This window comes from Eurytemora carolleeae, unplaced genomic scaffold (genome assembly GCF_000591075.1).
Source record: "Eurytemora carolleeae unplaced genomic scaffold, Eaff_2.0 scaffold511, whole genome shotgun sequence".
Lineage (NCBI taxonomy): Eukaryota > Metazoa > Arthropoda > Copepoda > Calanoida > Temoridae > Eurytemora > Eurytemora carolleeae.
In genome coordinates this window covers 134273-153807 of record NW_019396444.1, presented here as the reverse complement: position 1 = coordinate 153807, position 19535 = coordinate 134273, and the positions used below count along the sequence as shown (strand labels likewise).

The window sequence follows — 19535 nt, the reverse complement described above, 5'->3', positions numbered from 1 at the left end:
CTCTTGCCTTCACCGAAAAAATCAGTCTCGAACGTTAACAAAATACAATCCACATGAAGGGGGAAAGGAAAATAAATTTTCTTTCCCCCACCCCCCCTTTGAAAACTTTTTTTTCGGAAAAATGTATATGCGTGCGTAATATTCTTGATTTTTATGGGATATTAGGATATATTAGGCATTTTTGGGTAACTACTTACTACAAAGTATCAAAAAGAAATTCTGAAACAACTACATGTTTTTCAAATTCTGGACTATTTGTACAAATAACACACCATATGTATTTTTAAGATTATGGACGCAAAAAAATGTTTTTGAAGGTACTCGTATTTTATTTATATAGTATATACTATACCTATGTCTGATTCACGACCTATTGCTGAGAACTGGTTACTTAAACTCTGAACCTGCATAAACAAACAAAAATTAAAATAAAATAATTTGCCTTTTTACATTTTATTTGTTCACACTAACACCGCATTTTATTTTTCGCAAGATGTTTAAATTGTCCTTAAAATTGAGATTTTTAGGCGGGGCGATAATATTTTATAAAACTATTGTGGACTTAATCATGCATATTCACTACATGGTGAACGTGCAATAAGACAATCATCGTACTATAGTTTTAGCACCGTGAAAAAATGAATTGATAAAATATTTAAAATAAAAAATAAAATATCTCGCCTTGAATTGTAGCAATATATCCTCTACATCAGTGCTCTCAACATTATCAGAAGATCTAAACTTCTAAAAAAAAATATTAATGAATTAGAAACTCTTAAATAGTTAAGTCATAAAATTGTTAAACCGAATTCGTGCTATTATTTTTTCATTTAATTTAAATCTTTCTTGTAATAATTTTAGCTCTTTGATGCTTGCTTATCTATCTACATTCTACAAGCCTTTCATAAATTTGGAAATAATAAGCATTAAACAGATTTTCATTTTCATTGGCCGATTTAAATTTACTTTAATTAAAAAATTGTTTAGATTACCACAAAAAAAAACTTGGTCGGTTCAGTTGTTTTGAAGGTTGTTTATTGGATACAAACAAACAAGATGAGCCAAATATATGTATAAAGTATATAATATAATAAATATAGATTAGGCTCACTAACCTTTGCTAGTATTTCATGAACCGGACTTTCGCTGTCTGGAATATCGTCAAACAGAGATAGAATTGAATTCTGAACAAACCAAACATATCCTTTCTATGATAAAAAGTATGTAATTTACAAAAATGTTGTGCTTTTTCAACATTATTACCAATTGGCTTTTTTAGTAACAAAAATATATCTATAACAATACTTATAAAAATACCTTAAAAAATTATGCGATCAAATTTTTTTTAAATCGTCCATATGGTTGCGATCCGACGATTTAACGTCGGAGATGTCACTACAAATACAAAACCACAAAATTTTCTTGTAAATTGTATGCAATTCAAAAACAATTTTTAAAATATTGAAAATTAAATAAACAAAGGTTGAAGAACTGTCCAAAATTGCTTTTTGATGTTTTTGGCGAGTTTTCGTGCTCTAGTCAATTCAATCTTTAATTTTTTCAAAATTGTTTTTCAAATTTGAATTCAGCAAAAATGTCCAAGAAAATGGGAACATATAATTTTTTATAACTATTTTTGGAATGTCTATTTTGTGATTTTCCCCAACATTAAATCGTCGGATCGCAACCGTATGGTCGATTTTGGAAATTCTTTTTTTCATCACATTAGTTTTTAAGCTCCTAATGCACCCACCCCCAGTGGGTGATTGGCTAATTTCTAGAACAAAGTCATAAATTGATCATCCCTAGTGTTTATTTCATTGTTCAGCTATGAGGCTGTTAATTTGATTATGATTGGTTTCCTTGGGTTTAGTTTCTGAGAGTGAATATTTACGTTTAACACTCCTCCTCTCTTCTATCCAAGGGGATTTCATCACAGTCCTGAAATCAAGTACCCTTTCATTGGTTAAACAATAAAAAAAATTAGAAAAATCAATTTATAGTCAATTAATAAAACATAAGCCAATCAATCAATCAAACGTTTAATCGCCATGAGCCTCAACCGACTTTATAAAACTAAAAAGAAAACCACTCAATCCAATTCAATCAATAAATACAAAGAAAATCAGTAAAATAGGCAATATATCATTAAGACAATTAATTAATTAGACATTGACAATCAATATTTACAATCCATAAATTAGAAAATCAGTAAAATAGATAGCTAATCAAAAGCTGATCTAATTGATTAGAAAATCAATAAAAATTAAATTGATTATGTAGCACATTCAATTAAAATCACTAGTTTTACTAAATTTCATATTTGGCGAGATTCATTTCTATTTTTGTTCCGCTACACCAACCTGGTTTTAAACGCAGACTTTGTCTTCCTCAGTCTGGGAGTAGGAAGAGGAGTCTTAAATACAATCTCTTCTTCTTCTACGTTGAGTGGAGTACTAGGAGTACCTACTACCATATCTGATGGAGCTTCAACCGAATTCTTATTCATCTCTGGAGTCTGAGGAGGAACGGAGCCCGTAGACTCCGTAGCTCTGGGAGAATCTAACTTCATCTCCGGAGTTTTTGTGACAGACTTTTCCGGCTCCGGTATAGTAGTCTCCTGGTCATCTATGAGTTGAGGAACAGGACGCATAGATCTAGTTCTACGCCTGGTTGTGGCAACCCTAGGTTTAGCTGGTGAACTAGTTTCTTGGCCTCCGGTATTCTCATCCTGAAATTGTGTTTTGTAAAACTTCAGTCCGAAAACTAAGAATAGTTGATTTTGATTATTCTACATGTTTCACCAAGAATAATGGATATCAAAACATTTTTTAAAAGAAAAATAAAATTGTGCAGAAAAAAAACGAAAACTTTCTTTTTTAGATGGGGGGGGGGGATATTAATTTATGTGAATCAGAAAATCCGTTTTTGAACACAGAATAAATAATTCACTAGTTAACCAAAAATCTATTTTTCAAAATATTACTCAAAATGTCTTGAAAGGCTGAATTAAAAAATTATAAAATTTAAAAAAAACGTTCATAAATAAAAAAAACTACAGAAACCGAAGTGTTGGCCAAAATCATGCCTTATGACCGTAACATAACAATTTTAAAAATATCAAAAACAAATAAAAGACGGTAATTAACGGCTTCAGGCGCATTTTTCGATGACCATCATTGATTTAACCATAAAAAAAAAACAATTTATCAAGCATAATCATTGATCATATTTGTAGTCTCAATATATAAAGGATTGAAAGGATTGAGAGATTCTAATCAACTACAGAGAATCTTTTTGAGGCAAGTCGTTTTTGAGGAAAGCCACGGCACAATAAACTTAATTTTAAATGAAAACGAAGATATTTCCAACCTTTTGCATCATCTCTTCCTCCTGTGAGGATCCGTCCTTTTCCTTCTGTTGGCCCGATACTCTAGAACTTGTTCTTCTCTTCTTAGTGAATTTAGTTGCAGGACGTTGTTCTGTGTCCTGCTCATGACCTTCCTCGTCCTCGTGACTTGGACTAGATTCACTGAGGACAGGTAAGACACTTTTCCTGATAATAATAACTAATTATGAAACTCAACTTCACTTTTTCTTTCTCGACTTTTTTAATTTCTTTTCCTTAATAATCCTTCCTTGATTAATTATTAGTTAATATTAGCTCTTAATAATTCTTACCTGGAAACTCTTGGAGTACGCGATGGAGTCCTTCCAGCTTTGCTTGGAGTACGTCTACGGGATGGAGTTGAAGGAAGCTGGGCCCTAAGTAAAAATATTTTTGAGTTTAAGATAACTTTTATAAAGTGATCATAGTAGCCGTAAGTATATAACAATGACACTATTACAACCCTATCCACAGTAAATATCTTTTTTCATTTTAGATTAATCTAAATAAAGTGAACATAATAACCACCAGATGAGTGAACCACTGTCCAGTGTCCACCCGTTTCAATATAAATGAACCACATATAACTATTTTAAAAATCTAGTTAAAGATGTAATGAGCTTGATGAATTTAGAAAAAATGTAAATTTTACCTTTCTTTGATCTCGTGGGTTTCCAAATCCTCGCAGCAGAAACACTGCCCGATGGTTGATCTTCTAGTTGCGGATAATGATCTTTCCTAAATAGGGTTTCATTTTAACAGTTCAATCAAGTATTTAACAGGGTAGGAGGTTTATTTATATTCTATGACTTGTTGGGACAGTTTTTTTTTACAAAAAAACGACTGCTGGTAAACAGTGCTGCTTTCACTATATTTATTATTATTATTATTATTATTATTAGCAATCAACCTATGTAGATTACAATACAATGAAAACAGTACTTCGGTCACCGCACCCAGAACTTACAAGACAAATTTGTTATTATTTACAATACAACTAGTTAATGAGCTGTCTATCATCCCACACAAATATTATAAGAGTGCTTCATTAGTTTTGGGAAAATTGTTCTCATTCAATACATTTACGTACAATTTTTTTCTACTAGGACAACATTTCCGGACGGCTTGGTCAAATATTTAGATTGCTATCCCAAAAACGATTACTATTATTAAGGGTTAAGTTATTTCATTTATTTTCACTTATTTGGGATTTGTTATTCTTCATTATTTCCCCGATATTTACCTTGACCCTGTTAGCGGGTGTTCTAGCTAACTCTTCTCTTGTCAGTGAAGCATCAGGTTGAACTCCACTAATTCTCCTGATTCCACGAAAAAGGTTTTTAAAAATATATGTCTATTTTAAAATCAGAAAAATCCAATATAAAATGAACTTAATGAATAAATTTAAAACATATTTTGAAGATCTTGGAATTTTTAACTTTGAAGCCATGATAAAAAGAAATAAAAACGTTCAAGGATTCCTTGATCTGGTTCTTCCTCGACCTCTGTCAGGGGTTTTAGCGACAACCTGAAACATGAATCTTTATTGCATGAGAAATCCAAAGTGTTGTTTTATGGTTCTAAACAAAAAGGGATGTTCAAAGTTCGACTTCTTATTCATTTAATCGGAAATGTTAAGAAGTCTAACCTATCTCTTATCAACTGTACTCAATATTATTGTATTTTCAGCCATAACCAAGGATATCTCGAAGATTTTTATTACTAATTAAAAATACGACATTTTCTGAAATGAATATGTAAACTAACACTGTACGGCTCAGTCTAATCTTTGTTTGAATTCCTCCCAGAAACTGCAGCACATTATATTTTGGTGTAAACAAATAAATGGTAATTCATTTTTAATATCATGGTTTCATTTTAATATCTTGGTTCTGATTTGAATGTTGTGAACAGTTTATTTACCTCAGTTACTTCAGTTTCACTGGAGAGAAGGTTTAAACTGGAAACTACTGGTTCAGCTGTTAAACTATTGTTGGCAGATATATCCCGGGATCCGAATGAGAGTTTACGAATGTTCGTCTCCTCTCTACCAGGTTGGGACTTCTCCAAGGAGGGTTTTGTCGATCTTTTGCCACTTTTCCTAAATGTTGGCCGGTAATTGATATATATGAACTAAGTGTGAAAAAAAACATTGCATACAACTTTTCAAATATGGTTAACCAACAATAGTTCCCAAAGTATTAAAAATTCAAGGATAATTAAACTGAATAAGTTTGTTTTACCTCTTGTCTGGGGTACTCTCGGAGAAAACATTGTCTGAACACTGAAATACAAACCATTTTTTCCCAAAAGATATTCTTTCTGAGTCTATAACTAAAGAACGAAAAGTTTTGACTTAAATTTTAAGTTCATGGTTAAATGCCACTTCTGACTTAATTTGAACCTGAACTTTAACCGTGAGGTTAAATATTTAACCCTGTGGTTAAATATTTAACTCGCCGAAATCGACGAGTTAAAATTTAAACAGAGGTTTAAATTATCTTGAAATCCTGCATTTTCCCTATTTGTCTATTATTCAATCATCATTCAGCTGCAGCTGAGAAAGCGGCATTCAACTTTACGATACATTTAAAAGTGAAAACCTTGTTAAAGAAACTTCACGTTTTAGATAAATTAATTTTTGGATGTAAACCCAAAAAACGGTTGTATGTTTTGTTTTCGTTTACGTAAGAACAGCTGATTAGCGATGGTTATGTAATATTCTCCGTAAATCCTTTTCTCTGATTGGTTCAGATTTTCCCGGGAAATTCAAATTTAAAATTGAGAAAGTTTAATATTTAAGTAGCTATTCATTATTTTACAGAACTTTTAACCTCGAACTTAAAATTCGCACATTCTTTAGTTTTAGACTCAGATTATTAAAATCCAACACATAGTTTCCATTTTTTCTAAATCATTAGTTTTTTACCTCACTGCTCTCCATATTCATGTTTAGCTCAGGAATACTAGGGAAGTTAAGTTTTGGAATCTTATCTCCGCGATTTAAATCTAAAAATTAACATTTAAATAATTCTTAATGTTCAGAATGATAACAATAAAACGCATACGGCTGAAGAAGCATCACAGGTTTGCCCAAAAATGGCCTCGCGACCAAAACTTTATGGGGCCGTCTGAAATGTTACATCGAAAATTTTAACTTTAATTATAATGCTCTCTAATTGATAGCTTTTTATCTTTAAAGATTTTGAGTTCATAATTATTCTCACCTAATGGAGTCGACATATTGGGTATATGCATTGGCTTGAATTGAAAATTATCCGGTGCGAAAGAACCAACAGAACCTAAAAATAACAGAAATAATGAGAGTGACAGTTAGTAAATTTTTAAAAATTATTTTAAAGGAAAAAATTAACATAGAATTTACTATTCTTAGTTTTTTTCGTATTGTTACTTCTTTCTTTAAACATGATTTAGAGGGGGTATAATTTTTAGAAATTTTATCTTTAACTGAAGTATTTTTGCGAACTAAAAGCAGGAAGAACTCGTAGATTTTTACATTAGAGATTAGCAAAAAATTTCCGATCTGAGTCTTTTTTCTGACAAAAATAATATAGGACATGTAGACTTTAAGGTTTAAAAAGGGAATTTTCTTATTTGTTAATGTAACTATTAGTTAAAAGGAAATTTTTATTTATATTGTTAATCCAATCTAGATCGATATTATATAAACTACAATGAAAAGATATGGAATACATATCTTAATATACCTTTAGAACTCTTACTACTGGCAGATGAACCGTTGCTAGCAGGATGAAGATTAATTGAGGGCAGTTCCTAAATTTCATTTTTTATTAACATTAAAAAACACTTTAACTTAAAACGTATAGTTAATAGGACAAAATCCTAAAATGACAGGATTAGATAAAACAAAACATCCCATTCGACACTGCTATGGTCGGCAGCTCCTGGCTTATCATTTTATTTTATCAAAATATCACCTCATACAAATAATTTTACGTATTCAAGAATATATATAGATCTAAAATCAGTCTTGATGTACAAGAAACAAAAAAAATATATTTGTTAGTAACCTTTGCTCTGGTAAGTTAAAAATTGCAAAAAATTGAGAAATAAAGACATGTCAAACCTGAGGCAAAATGTTCTTATGTTTAGTTGCCTTTCTACCAGTATCTCGTGTAGGGCCTCCTAGCTTACTTCGTGTTGTCAATCTAGTCGTTCGACTGGTCCGACTAGAAACTGTTGACATTTTCGAAGTATATGAGGACATAGTCGAATTACCAGCTTTCGTTCTAAATGAAAAGATGCTAACTCAGAAACCTTTGATATTTCCAACCCAACAAACGGTCCAATGACATCAGTTTTTCCGCTGGCAAACTATGATTCAGCTAAGGATTGTACAATGGTTTATGAATAAGCGATTAGGAGCATGCAATGCAATGCAATGCAATGCAATATGTTCACGACTGGAACCCTCTATTTAAAAACAATGTTTCCCTATACCTGTTATTTAGTGTGATGTTAAGAGGTTTATGTGCACCGGCTCCGAAGGGTGCTAGAGGATGGTGCACTACGCCAGCCTGAATATAATACCATAACTAACCGTAAAGTGAAGTTATGTTTTCATTCAGGTTTGAAGCAGGGATGTATGTTTTTCAGAATTACCCCCCCCCCCATGGGGATGAGAGCAAGAGGAATCAATAGGCAATTTTGTTCAATCCTTTAGATACCGAAAAATTAATATATTTTCCCCTAAAAATCATGTATTTCCCCGAGTTCAACAAAGAAAACCTTAATTTTTTTAATTACAAATAACTTTGGAAGAAAAATGATTTTCGATAAAGTATACACCACTAGTTTGAAGTTAATTCTCTCTTTTTTATGATAATTTTAAATGTTTTCATTTATACAATTGAGTGAAGTTTTAGTTAATCTAAAGAAACTGCTAATTATGTCGACCCAAAATATAACACTTTATTTTAATTAATTTTTAACTTTCAGTTTTTATTAAAATTTAACCTTAAATGCAGGCTTGGCTGTTTTCTTCTTCATTTCTAATTCCTGCTTCTTCTTCTGCCTAAACTCCTCCAGTTTCTCTCTCCTAAATCAAATTATATAAATAATAATTTCCAGTTTATAGTGCAGACAACTATTCAAAAACTCTCTGGATGAATACAAATCTGACATTATTCTTCTTAAGCTGAAAGCATATCAAATTGATTGAATAACAGTTTTTAAAAATCTGATAAAGGTTGTACCTGGATTTCTGCTTCTCTACCAATATCTCTAAAAAAATAAAATGAATATTAATTGCATGATTTATCATTTCTGCGAAGTAAAAAAGTTAAGAACTATATTACTAAGCTTTCAAGGCGCTTCACGTCCATCTTCTATTATAACTTTTGTGAGCATCTTCTCTTCGATGAAACAAAAAAAAACATTTTGCGAACATTTATTTTGTGGATTATAAAATCGGAAATCAAAATATTCTGGAGTCAAATTTTTGCAATTTTGACCATCCAATAACCTTAAGTTGCCTCAAAAATGTGGGGCCTATAACAATAAAGAAAAACGGAGTCTAAATATTAAAAAAAAATATTTTAAATATTTGACTTCCGACTTTTTATGGGAATGAGATTCTAAATTCAAAGTAAATTGGGTTTTCTATGAGCAAATCTTGGTTAAATCAATTTTGTGCATGACCTAGAATTTGACTATTTTGGTTTACCTTTCTCAGTGTCCGAGGATGATATTGATGAAGAGGAACCAGCGCAGTTCCTCAAGAACTCGGATACGTCCATGTTGTCTGTCTCTTGTTTAGTACTTATCTGAAACTAACAGAACTCATTGAAATACAAAGCCAGAATTGGCCTCTAGGTATACTCCTTGAGAACGACTTTTGGCCCCCCTCCTATCAATTTTGTACATGGGTCTAACAGGAAGTGTCTTAACTTAACCTAACCCGTGGCCGCAGCGCTCGGCCCCCTAGCCCATCCTAGCCGCAGCGCTCGGCCCAGAAAGTGTCTTAACCTAACCTAACCCTAAATAACAAAAAAAATAAATAATAATAAAATTGCTGAAAAATAAATGGTCATGTACAGAATTGATAGGAGGGGGGGGGGCGGGGGCGGGGTCCAAAAATCGTATACTAGGACAGACCCCAGACCCCAAATGTCATCTTATTGAATTACTTGCAATGTATTGGGAATTTTCTCTAATTTTAAATTACATGTATAAATTCAATCAGTGAAGAGACGAAATAAGGACCCTACTATTACTATTCGAGATTTTAAATAAATTTTCAGAAAATTCGGATTACACTGGTGCGTTTTATTAAAGATTTTTACAGCGCAAAGCTGCCAACAATTGCGCCGAAAACTTAAAGGCGCGCTTATGAGAACATGCCGCGGTGAACTAGAAATTTAAAATTAAGTTATGAAAGACGATAAATGGGAAGAAGAGAAGAATCTACAGAAGATACAAAGAAACTAAAGAACACAGTGAACTGGTTGCATACAAAAAGATTGAGAAGCAGTTACAGAAGGATATAAGAGCGGCAAAGAGAAACCTAGAAAAGAAAATATCAAGATCAAAAGGTGATAATAAAAGATTTAATTCTTATATCAGAAGTAAATTGTCAAATAAATCTACTATTGGACCATTGAAAGAAGAAGGTGAAACAATTACAGACTGCTCAAAGATGGCAACCATTCTCAACACATTTTTTAGTAGTGTGTTTTCGAGGGGGGATGGAGCAGTACCTGAACTTGAGAAGCTTCCTGTTGAAGAGGATCTAGAGCACATTGAATTGAAATAATGAAAGAAGATATTTCTAAAAAAATTGACCAATTGAAACCTGGAATAGCACCTGGACCAGACAACATTACAGTCACAATATTAAAAAGATTAAAAACATCACTTCTTACCCCCTTGCAGATTATCTTTCAAAGATCAATGGAGACTGGAGAAGTCCCACAAGACTGGAGGGATGCACATGTATCACCAATCTTTAAAAAAGGAGCAAAAGGTGATCCTGGAAATTATAGACCAGTGTCTCTGACAAGTATTGTTTGCAAATTGTTGGAATCTATCATCAGAGATAAAATCACAGAGCACCTAGATCAAAATAAACTAATCAAACCCTCACAGCATGGTTTTGTAAAACACTGCTCCTGTCAAACAAACTTACTTGAGTTTATGGAGATTGTAACTGAAGCAGTAGATCAAGGTGATGCTGTTGATCTTGTTTACATAGACTTCAGCAAAGCCTTTGATAAGGTTTCTCATCAAAAACTTATTCTAAAATTGAAATCTCATGGAATAAGTGGATGTGTGTTGAAGTGGATTGAGGCCTGGCTCAGTGGAAGACGGCAGAGAGTGGTAATAAATGGAAAATCTTCTGGCTGGACATTAGTAGAATCTGGGGTTCCCCAAGGAAGTGTGTTGGGTCTCCTTGGTATTATTGTTTATATAAATGATGTGGATAAATGTGCAATCAACATAACAACCACTAAAAAATTTGCAGATGATACTAAGGCAGCTAACAAAATTAAAGATGATCAAGATAGAATGAACCTCCAACAATCCCTAGATAAACTGGTGAAGTGGGCTGAGGAGTGGGACATGCAGTTTAACATAAATAAGTGTAAAGTCATGCACCTGGGCAAACACAATCAGAAGTATAAATATAGCATGAATGGAGTTGATATTAAATCAGTAGAAGAAGAAACAGATGTAGGTATAAAGCTAGCCAACAACCTCAAACCTGGACTTCAATGTGAAGCAGCTGCTGGAAAAGCTAAATTTGTTCTCAGTCAAGTCTCAAGATCGTTTCACTACAGAGATAAGAGAGTGTTTTTGAATCTTTATAAACAATTTGTGCGCCCACACCTAGAATTTTCTGTACCTGTCTGGTGTCCCTGGCAAGAGGGGGACAAATTGGTTCTGGAAAAAGTACAAATGAAAGCTGTAACAATGATCTCAGGTCTGCAAAGCAAGGAGTATGAGGATAGGTTAAAAGAGCTTGGTCTTCAATCTATTATATGATAAAATACCGGAACAGCAGGAATGAGAAACCTATGAGTAAAATGCTGGATACATAAAGACGTCATCTCTATGCTCCTATCTGGAACTCTGATGACAAATATACAAGTATTCCCAAGTAAGTATTATCCCGAAGGAGTCAAGGTTAAGCTCTTATCTAACCGCACCACCATTACGGTTGGGAAGGCGTCACTGGCAGATAAACACTATCCTACTATTAATGAAACAGTATTTAGTATTTACCTTTATTAAAGGATCATCATTTTCTTTCCTCCTTAAAACACCCTTGAGGCTTTCCTCCTCTATGGAGTCCTAGAATAAACATTTTAATATAGAACTAAAATTATTTTCATATGCAAAATATATTCAGAAAAGACATTGAATCATTTTCCACAACATATTTTATAAAAATCCATGTCATTTTTATTCTTCCCTTTTTCTTAATCCAAATGATTTGTTTCTGATAAGCCCCACAACAAGTACCCTCTGTGAAAGACTTAATATTATCATCTCATTTGTTTGTTATCCTTTATAAATTACTATCGCACAAATTTTCACAAAACTTTGAATTGTAATTAGAACTGCATAAAAAAGTGGAAACTACTTGACCCTAAAGGAAAAAAGGACTGTCACCGTAATCTAAAGAGACCCTATCTGTAAAAAATAATAGTTTACAACCGTGGTTTCTATTTATAAATGACGTGAGGATTTAGAATCAAAAAGCAAATTCAACACTATAATAAAAGACGATAATTGTTTCTTAAATAAAGGTATTAAGAGAACCGTTATCATTTGGACATTTAAATGGGTTCACTTGATAATACTTTGACAGACACTTTAAGAAATAAACAATATTCTGTTGAACCCCTTGAAAAGAGAATCTATTCTACCTGTCTTGGCAGAGCAGCTACACACTTCCTGTATAATAATTATTCAATAATCTCTACAGCAACAACATTAAACTAATCTTTTCTTTTTTATGTAGGCTTATATTAATTACACTTATTGACAAACTAAAAAATTGTAATTTTTGAAATTACACGGGCGCCGACGGGTACTAATCACTAAATCATAATTTAATACCATGCGTGAGTTAACGGCGGGAGTAACTTTGACTATATCAATAATATAAACCTGGGCAACGCCAAGTACTCTAGCTAATTTCTAATAAAACATTATTTTAACAATTAGATAAATTAATGAACAATTTCCTGGCAGATTCAGCAAGTTTAGCCTTGGGTGTCTCCGTAGGTGGAACAGCTCCCTACAAATAAATTAATATTTTAATCCCACGTTAGATTTCGCAGTATTTTATTTTGAAAGAAATAAACACGAGTGTAGGAACAATAAATCCGATTATAATTTTCATGAAAAAGAAAGATTTGTTTTAAAAATCTCATGTTCGTATGCCTGGAAACAAGAACTACAGGGGAATATTTTACCGAGGGAAGAAAAAAAGAAAAAATAACTATTTTATATTGGAAGGACAAACAAAATGGGAAAGATCGTCACACTCCAGAAGCTTTTTAATTTAACATAAATTATTTCCCATTTCAGTAATAAAAACCCGGATTTTGGTTCTTCTGATTTTTTAAAACACATGTTCTTTGTATTAGAGTGGTAGGTGATTATAACAATACAATGAAGACGACTTCTTTCTGTAAGTTTTGATTGTTACCAAGATTTTTTCAAATTACAAGTTTACAAGTATTCAAAGAGAAGCTTTTTAAATTGATAGCTTTTCTTGACTTTTATGTTTATGTGAAATGTGTATCCATCCTGTTCACAGCTTGATTTCAATCAAAATCGAAATTCGTCTTCATTTTTTAGATATAATGGCATACCACTGTAGTATAAAGTATATACCTTTCTGACAGGAGTAGAAGGAGGAAGCGCTTTATCAAAATACTCCGGAGAAACATATGGACCAAACCTCTTATGACCCCTGGTAAGGGTTATGAATGATCAAAATTTAAAAAATTCAATTTCTATAAAATTTAGAAAATTCACAATTTTTTTATTAAATTCGCCCCCGCAAAAAATTTGGGCCGGATCGGTTCAGCTGTTTTAAGTGGCCGAAATAATTGTATGAAGGATGAATATTTTAGAATGAAAAATTCAATTATGTATCTCAACATTTTGGAAATTGTGTGTTACATTAGAGATAGGTTCAGATATACTACCTCGGAGTTAGAACATTGATTCCTTGGTTCTCTGGTTCCCTGTTCTCCTGTACATTTTCAGGTACACGGACCTCTAGCATAAGGATAGTTTCTTAAATATTCACATTTAATTAATTTTATCATAAATAATATCATCCTAGTTCTTAAGTTAATATATATTTTGTTAAATCAGTAAATCCTTCGGTGGTAGGCGATAATATCAATACAATAAAAACAATTACAAGTAATTAAAAGAGGAGATTTGTCAATTGTCAGCTTCTCTTTGTTCTTATGTTTTTGTGAATTAATGATTCTTAAAAGCTTGATATAATCGCCTACAACCGTTTAAGCTAACTAAGATGTATCACAACAATTTCTCCCGTTAAAAGGTGGAATATGTTTTTCCCATCGTTTGATTCAGTTTAAAAAATAAACAGAGCATTTCATAAAGCTATTTTTACTCTTGATTCTAGCCAAAGAAAATAAAATATGTGAGGAGAATACTTATATTTTAATAAATTCTTTAATACTATTATTTACATATGTTGGTATTAATGTTTGTTTACCTCCTGGGTATTCCCATCTGAAGTGTCTGTCTCCAATAGTGAAAACGTCATCATGCATAAGCCTTGTTTGAACTCCATTTTGGATACTCTTGGAGTTCAGCTTGGTCTGGTTTGTCTTACTTAACGCATACAAATATACCTAGAATTGTTCGCAAGATGAGAAAACAAATCTTAATTAATCAAACTGAACAGGAAAACTTTCATTCATTTATTTTCAAAGGTTTGGAGAATTTTTCAATCCAGTGCTTAAGATCCGGCTTCGCAAGATTTTGGCTTCGTGGATCCGTACCGGATCCAAATCAGCAAAAAAAACAGGATCCACGGATCCGGATCCAAGGGGTAAAATATCAACCAAAAACTCCACATAAAAACTTTTTTACTCTAAAAAACCTAACCTATTGAAAAAAGAGAGATTATAAAAATTTCCTAATTTCTGAATGGTTCATCAATTTTTAGAATAAGAATAAGCGAAAAATATTTGAAAATTCTGCATGATTAAATAATTCAGTAAATCTTTGAGAAATGACCTGATCCATTCATAACTAGTGCGGATCCAGGATCCGCATCAAAACTAAATGTATCCTAAGCACTGCTTCAATGCATTTTAGACTATTTTTCAATTAGGCAAATGGTCTATTATCCAAACCAATATTGAGGAGTATCTATTTTCATTTGACATATTTAGGATTTATTCGCTACAAAGTGGATTTAGATCGAATAACAAGTAAAGCCTCACAATCTATATATTTAAGAGAATCGTTGTGAATCAGACAATTCCTTTTTTCCGGCCAGTGCTTAGGATCCGGATCTGTTGGATCAGCAAGATTTTGGCTTCCTGGATCCGGGAATCCGCAAAAATATGCGGATTCAAAAATATGGCGCATCATATTTTAGGAAAAAATAAGCAAAAAAATAATACAAAAAATTTGAAAATTATATTTTTTGAAATAATGCAGTAAATCTTTAAGAAATAACCTGGATTTTTATACAGTGCGGATCCAGGATCCGGATCAAAATTAAATGGATCCTAAGCACTGCTTTTCACAATGACAATCAAGCTTGCTGTACTCACCTTTCCAGATTGAAGATCAACCGCGATCTTTGCATGCTCCTTGCTGACAGTAGGGATCTGTATTCTAATATCACATCCCTCACCTCGACCCAGTACACACTCCTTGACATTGGAAAATTAAACTCACTACATAAAATTGCTAATACTACAATTTACAACCAATAAATCTAAAATATTCTGATAAACTAAAAAACCCTTTACCCCAACTCTGGAATAACGAAACTTAAATGCCAATTAAACATTAACAATAATGGTTGTAAGTATACAGAAATAAAAGGAGGGGAGAGGACCAGGGGAGTCAAAATAAAACTCATCTTTCTCCATCATGAATCGACTTAACGCAAAATAGTTAAAATTTCGTTGTTTCGAATACCAGGGTCTGTCATAGAGAACGCTTTTTGGCCCCCCCCCCCCCATCAATTTAAAAATGAGCAACATTTTTCAACAAAATAATGATATTTACTTTGTTTTGTTCAGGGTTAGGTAAATACAATTTCTGGGCCTAGTATTAAGACTTCTTAAACAAACTTTTATTAACGCAAAAATATAAATACAGAGAAGGTTTAAAACGTACAAATATACAAAGAAAAACACGAATGTTAGAATTTAAATATAAAAATTACTTATCGCAATTAACTCTCTATGTATATGGTTTTATGAGATCAATAATAACAAAATCAGCTTTGTTCAAATACATACAAATACATAAGGTTAGGGCTTTTTGCCACTAGCTGCTGCATTTGAAAAACTTTACATATACGGTTAAAGGCACAAAAATATTCCTGAGTGCTAAGGCTAAAACAGGATGTGGCCGGGTGCTGCGGCCACATGCCCAAATTGGACCATGCGAAACAAATGAGCTCTTTGAACAAAATTGGGTGTCTGTCCTAGAAAAAGATTTCTGGACCAATTATACCATCTGTTAAATTAAGATTCATGTACAAAATTGATGGTCGAAAGATCCCAAAAACGTTCTCTAGGAATTTATCACAAATTTAATATGAACCAAATGATTAAATTAAATTATTGTAAACAAATATATATTGCGTAGGTGTACACTGCTCACAGATCAAAGATCAAATGTTTAAGCTTGTTTCACTTAATCATTTCAAATTTTTTGGGCATAAAACCCTTACAGAACCAAATAACTCCTGATCTTGAATATGTTTGAGTATTCCTCCGGCTTGTATACTGTGGATGCTGTGAATAGTGACCAGGAGGTTCACGAGGTTTACAATAACACATCAACTGCCTAGCTTTGTCACTTTCTAGTTCTGCGGTATTGTACTTGGTAGTGCTCTTAACAGGTATAGAACTAACTACAGTAGCATTTTCAGGAGATTATTATCTGTCTTCCTAAATTTTTCTGAAAAATATTGTACAAAAAAATAAATGTTTAGGAACATTAATAGAATTATACTACTAGAGTACTACTTACTACTCTAGTACTGCAACTAGAGTATTACTACTATAGTACTGCTACTAGAGTGCTACTAGTAGAGTACTACTACTCTAATACTATTACTAGAGTAGTACTACTAGAGTAATACTACTGTAGTACTGCTACTAGAGTACTACTACCAGATGGAAATATGTAAATATATTAAAAAACTCATTTTTCTTGCATACAACTATGCTATTGTTTTTCACAGAAGTTAAATACTAGCGGATATATGCTGCGTGTTAAATTGGTGTATTTTCATCATCAACGGCCGCACCTGCTTCACCTTCTGCTTTCCTCTTTGATCTAATACAAAAAATATTAAATAATATATTTATTTTTTTGAATATTAATGATTCAGTTTATATGAGCGGATCAATAACTTTGCAAAGTATATAACTTGCAGATTAAACAGGTAAACCTATTTATGCCGTTATCTGTAAAATTTGTGTGATTGTGCTCAATTTGTTTGTTGACACTCAGGGGTGGCCGGTGACTGTGTTAGGTAAAACAAATTTCGAATTTTTAAAAAAAAAAATTTTTAACATTTTTTTCCCACGACAACGCCGGGCCCTTCAGCTAGTTCTATATATATTATATATCTAAAGATACATAGATATATTTCTATATACACATATATAAAACAAACAAATAGACAGACAGACAAGGCAAATCTTTATAAATCTTTATAATCTTTATCTACCTTAACACCCTCTCTTCCCTGGCAATCGCTACCTTTCCTTTAATCTGTTCCTCCTAAAAGCAAAAAATCATTAAATAGAAATAATAAATTTAACATGTAAACAAAAACAAAACGTTTACCAATTTTCTTTATTCAATGCATTACATTGTAAACATTGTATATTGTAAACAAATATATATTGCGTAGGAGTACACTGATCAAAGATCAAAGATCAAATGTTTAAGCTTGATTCATCAAATCATTTCACATTTCTTTTGCATAAAACCTTTACCTAACCTAATAATGCAATATATTTTATTAACCATTTCCCTTTACCCATCAACTTTCCCTAACAACTTTACCCACGTTTAAAATAACAAAATTGTTCAAATACAAAAATATGGTTTGTTGATAAATTTAAAATTCTTACTAATGGTTTTTAATGTTCGAATAACAAAATTCACCTCCAGCAATTTCTTCAACGCTTGAACCTTCTCCTTCTGTAATTTCATCCTCAACGAAACTTCTCTGCCAAACCCATGGAACTCATCCTATTCATAAATTATTTGCATATAAATAAATCTAAAAACGAACTTATTCAGCATTAAATATTTATTACAGGTATTTCTCAATGAGTTTTTAAATCTGTATTAATAGTTTTCACCTGTTGATTTTCATCATCAACGGCCGCAGAACCATCTGACGGAGCACCTGCTTCACCTTGAGCTTTGTTCTTTGATCTAATACAAAAAATATTAAATAATATATTAAATTTTTTGAATATTAATGATTCAGTTTATATGAGCGCATCAAGAACTTTTGCAAAGAAATTACTTGCAGATTAAACGGGTAAACCAATTTATACCGTTATCTGTAAAATTTGTTCCTCACATTCTAAACTAACTAAATCAGAGCAAATATTTAATCGAGATTAGGAAATAAGTCAAAATCTAATATTACAACAATAAACTTGAGTCAGGGCTAAAAACATGGAAACATGGATGGCAAACGTGTAGAACGGATGGAAAACCTAAAATCATGGATTTATGACCTGAATAATGGATCAAGAACTGCGTGAATGCGTTGATTTATAATTAGAATAATTGAGGGGAACTAATCATAAACAATGATTATAAAATATAAAGAAAAACGTCAGTCAGAAATTGAAAGTTAATTATTTGTTTAAAAACAAAAAAAAATAACATCACAGATTAACATGAAGATGATGGAGGAAGTAAGAACGGCCTCTAATAAAGTGCGATATAACTTGTTTAACTATTTATTTTTAACAATACTCAATTATCATTTTTCAGATCACACAAGTTGAGAGTAAAAATAATTCAAGTCTTCAGACAGTGGCTGCGGAAATATCGTCTAAACCCCCAACCACAACCTCCAAACCCCGAGAAAAAGAAAGTCGTAGGCTGCAAACGTCGAGGTTGATTTGTTTTTCTCATTTTGGCATATGGAACATTTTTTTTCAGTAAGACGGACATAATTATGTTCAAAAGAACAAATTGTTGAATTTTTAAATTAGTGAACAATCCCTAAATGATTTTTTTCTATCTATATAAAAAAATGACATTCATATATATATATCTATCTATCTATCTATCTATAGCCGGCAAAATGACCGGACCGATTGTGCTGAATTTGTTTGTTGACACTCAGGGATGGCCGGTCAATGTGTTAGGTTAAAAAAAATCGATTTTTTTTAAAACCCTTTTTTTAAAATTTTTTTTTCCACGACAACACCAGGCCCTTCAGCTAGTTCTATATATATCTACAGATACATAGATATATTTCTATATACACATATATAAAACAAACAAATAGACAGACACAAAAAGCAAATCTTTATAAATCTTTATAATCTTTATCTACCTTAACACCCTCTCTTCCCTGGCACTCGCTCCCTTTCCTTGAATCTGTTCCTCCTACATACTTACTTCGTTGACTAGTGGAAATGTTGATCCATCTGCCCCTGACCTCTTTATAACCACGATAGCGCCGTGAAAAGACATTTTCCACCAGAATTAAATATACGTTACCATTAAATCTGAAGAAAACAATTTAACTTAATAAATATTTCACTGCACTTGAGTTTCTATTACACCCCCTCATCAGATGTAAACATTGTGTACTGCATGTTTCCCTGGCACTCGCTCCCTTTCCTTGAATCTGTTCCTCCTGAAAGCAAAA

At 32.3% G+C, this 19535-nt stretch overlaps 1 protein-coding gene across 1 annotated transcript in view; it reads right to left on the bottom strand.

Moving 5' to 3' along the window:
* Window positions 1-19535, bottom strand: part of LOC111703420 (proliferation marker protein Ki-67) — a 27707-nt gene extending 8172 nt beyond the window's left edge. Inside the window, exons 1-28 of the mRNA XM_023475360.1 lie at window positions 19283-19535; window positions 15211-15312; window positions 14139-14277; window positions 13594-13666; window positions 13277-13355; window positions 12622-12674; window positions 12301-12328; window positions 11654-11722; window positions 9096-9195; window positions 8626-8653; window positions 8387-8468; window positions 7871-7947; window positions 7497-7659; window positions 7117-7183; window positions 6616-6690; window positions 6318-6397; window positions 5632-5672; window positions 5312-5489; window positions 4870-4916; window positions 4632-4707; window positions 4041-4126; window positions 3682-3765; window positions 3373-3556; window positions 2364-2731; window positions 1863-1941; window positions 1116-1184; window positions 682-744; window positions 353-404 (exon numbers count right to left, since the gene is read on the bottom strand). Of these exons, the coding sequence (XP_023331128.1) occupies window positions 353-404; window positions 682-744; window positions 1116-1184; window positions 1863-1941; window positions 2364-2731; window positions 3373-3556; window positions 3682-3765; window positions 4041-4126; window positions 4632-4707; window positions 4870-4916; window positions 5312-5489; window positions 5632-5672; window positions 6318-6397; window positions 6616-6690; window positions 7117-7183; window positions 7497-7659; window positions 7871-7947; window positions 8387-8468; window positions 8626-8653; window positions 9096-9195; window positions 11654-11722; window positions 12301-12328; window positions 12622-12674; window positions 13277-13355; window positions 13594-13666; window positions 14139-14277; window positions 15211-15312; window positions 19283-19357 (2617 nt within the window). The 5' untranslated portion in view covers window positions 19358-19535. The remainder of the gene's footprint in view (window positions 1-352; window positions 405-681; window positions 745-1115; window positions 1185-1862; window positions 1942-2363; window positions 2732-3372; window positions 3557-3681; window positions 3766-4040; window positions 4127-4631; window positions 4708-4869; window positions 4917-5311; window positions 5490-5631; window positions 5673-6317; window positions 6398-6615; window positions 6691-7116; window positions 7184-7496; window positions 7660-7870; window positions 7948-8386; window positions 8469-8625; window positions 8654-9095; window positions 9196-11653; window positions 11723-12300; window positions 12329-12621; window positions 12675-13276; window positions 13356-13593; window positions 13667-14138; window positions 14278-15210; window positions 15313-19282) is intronic.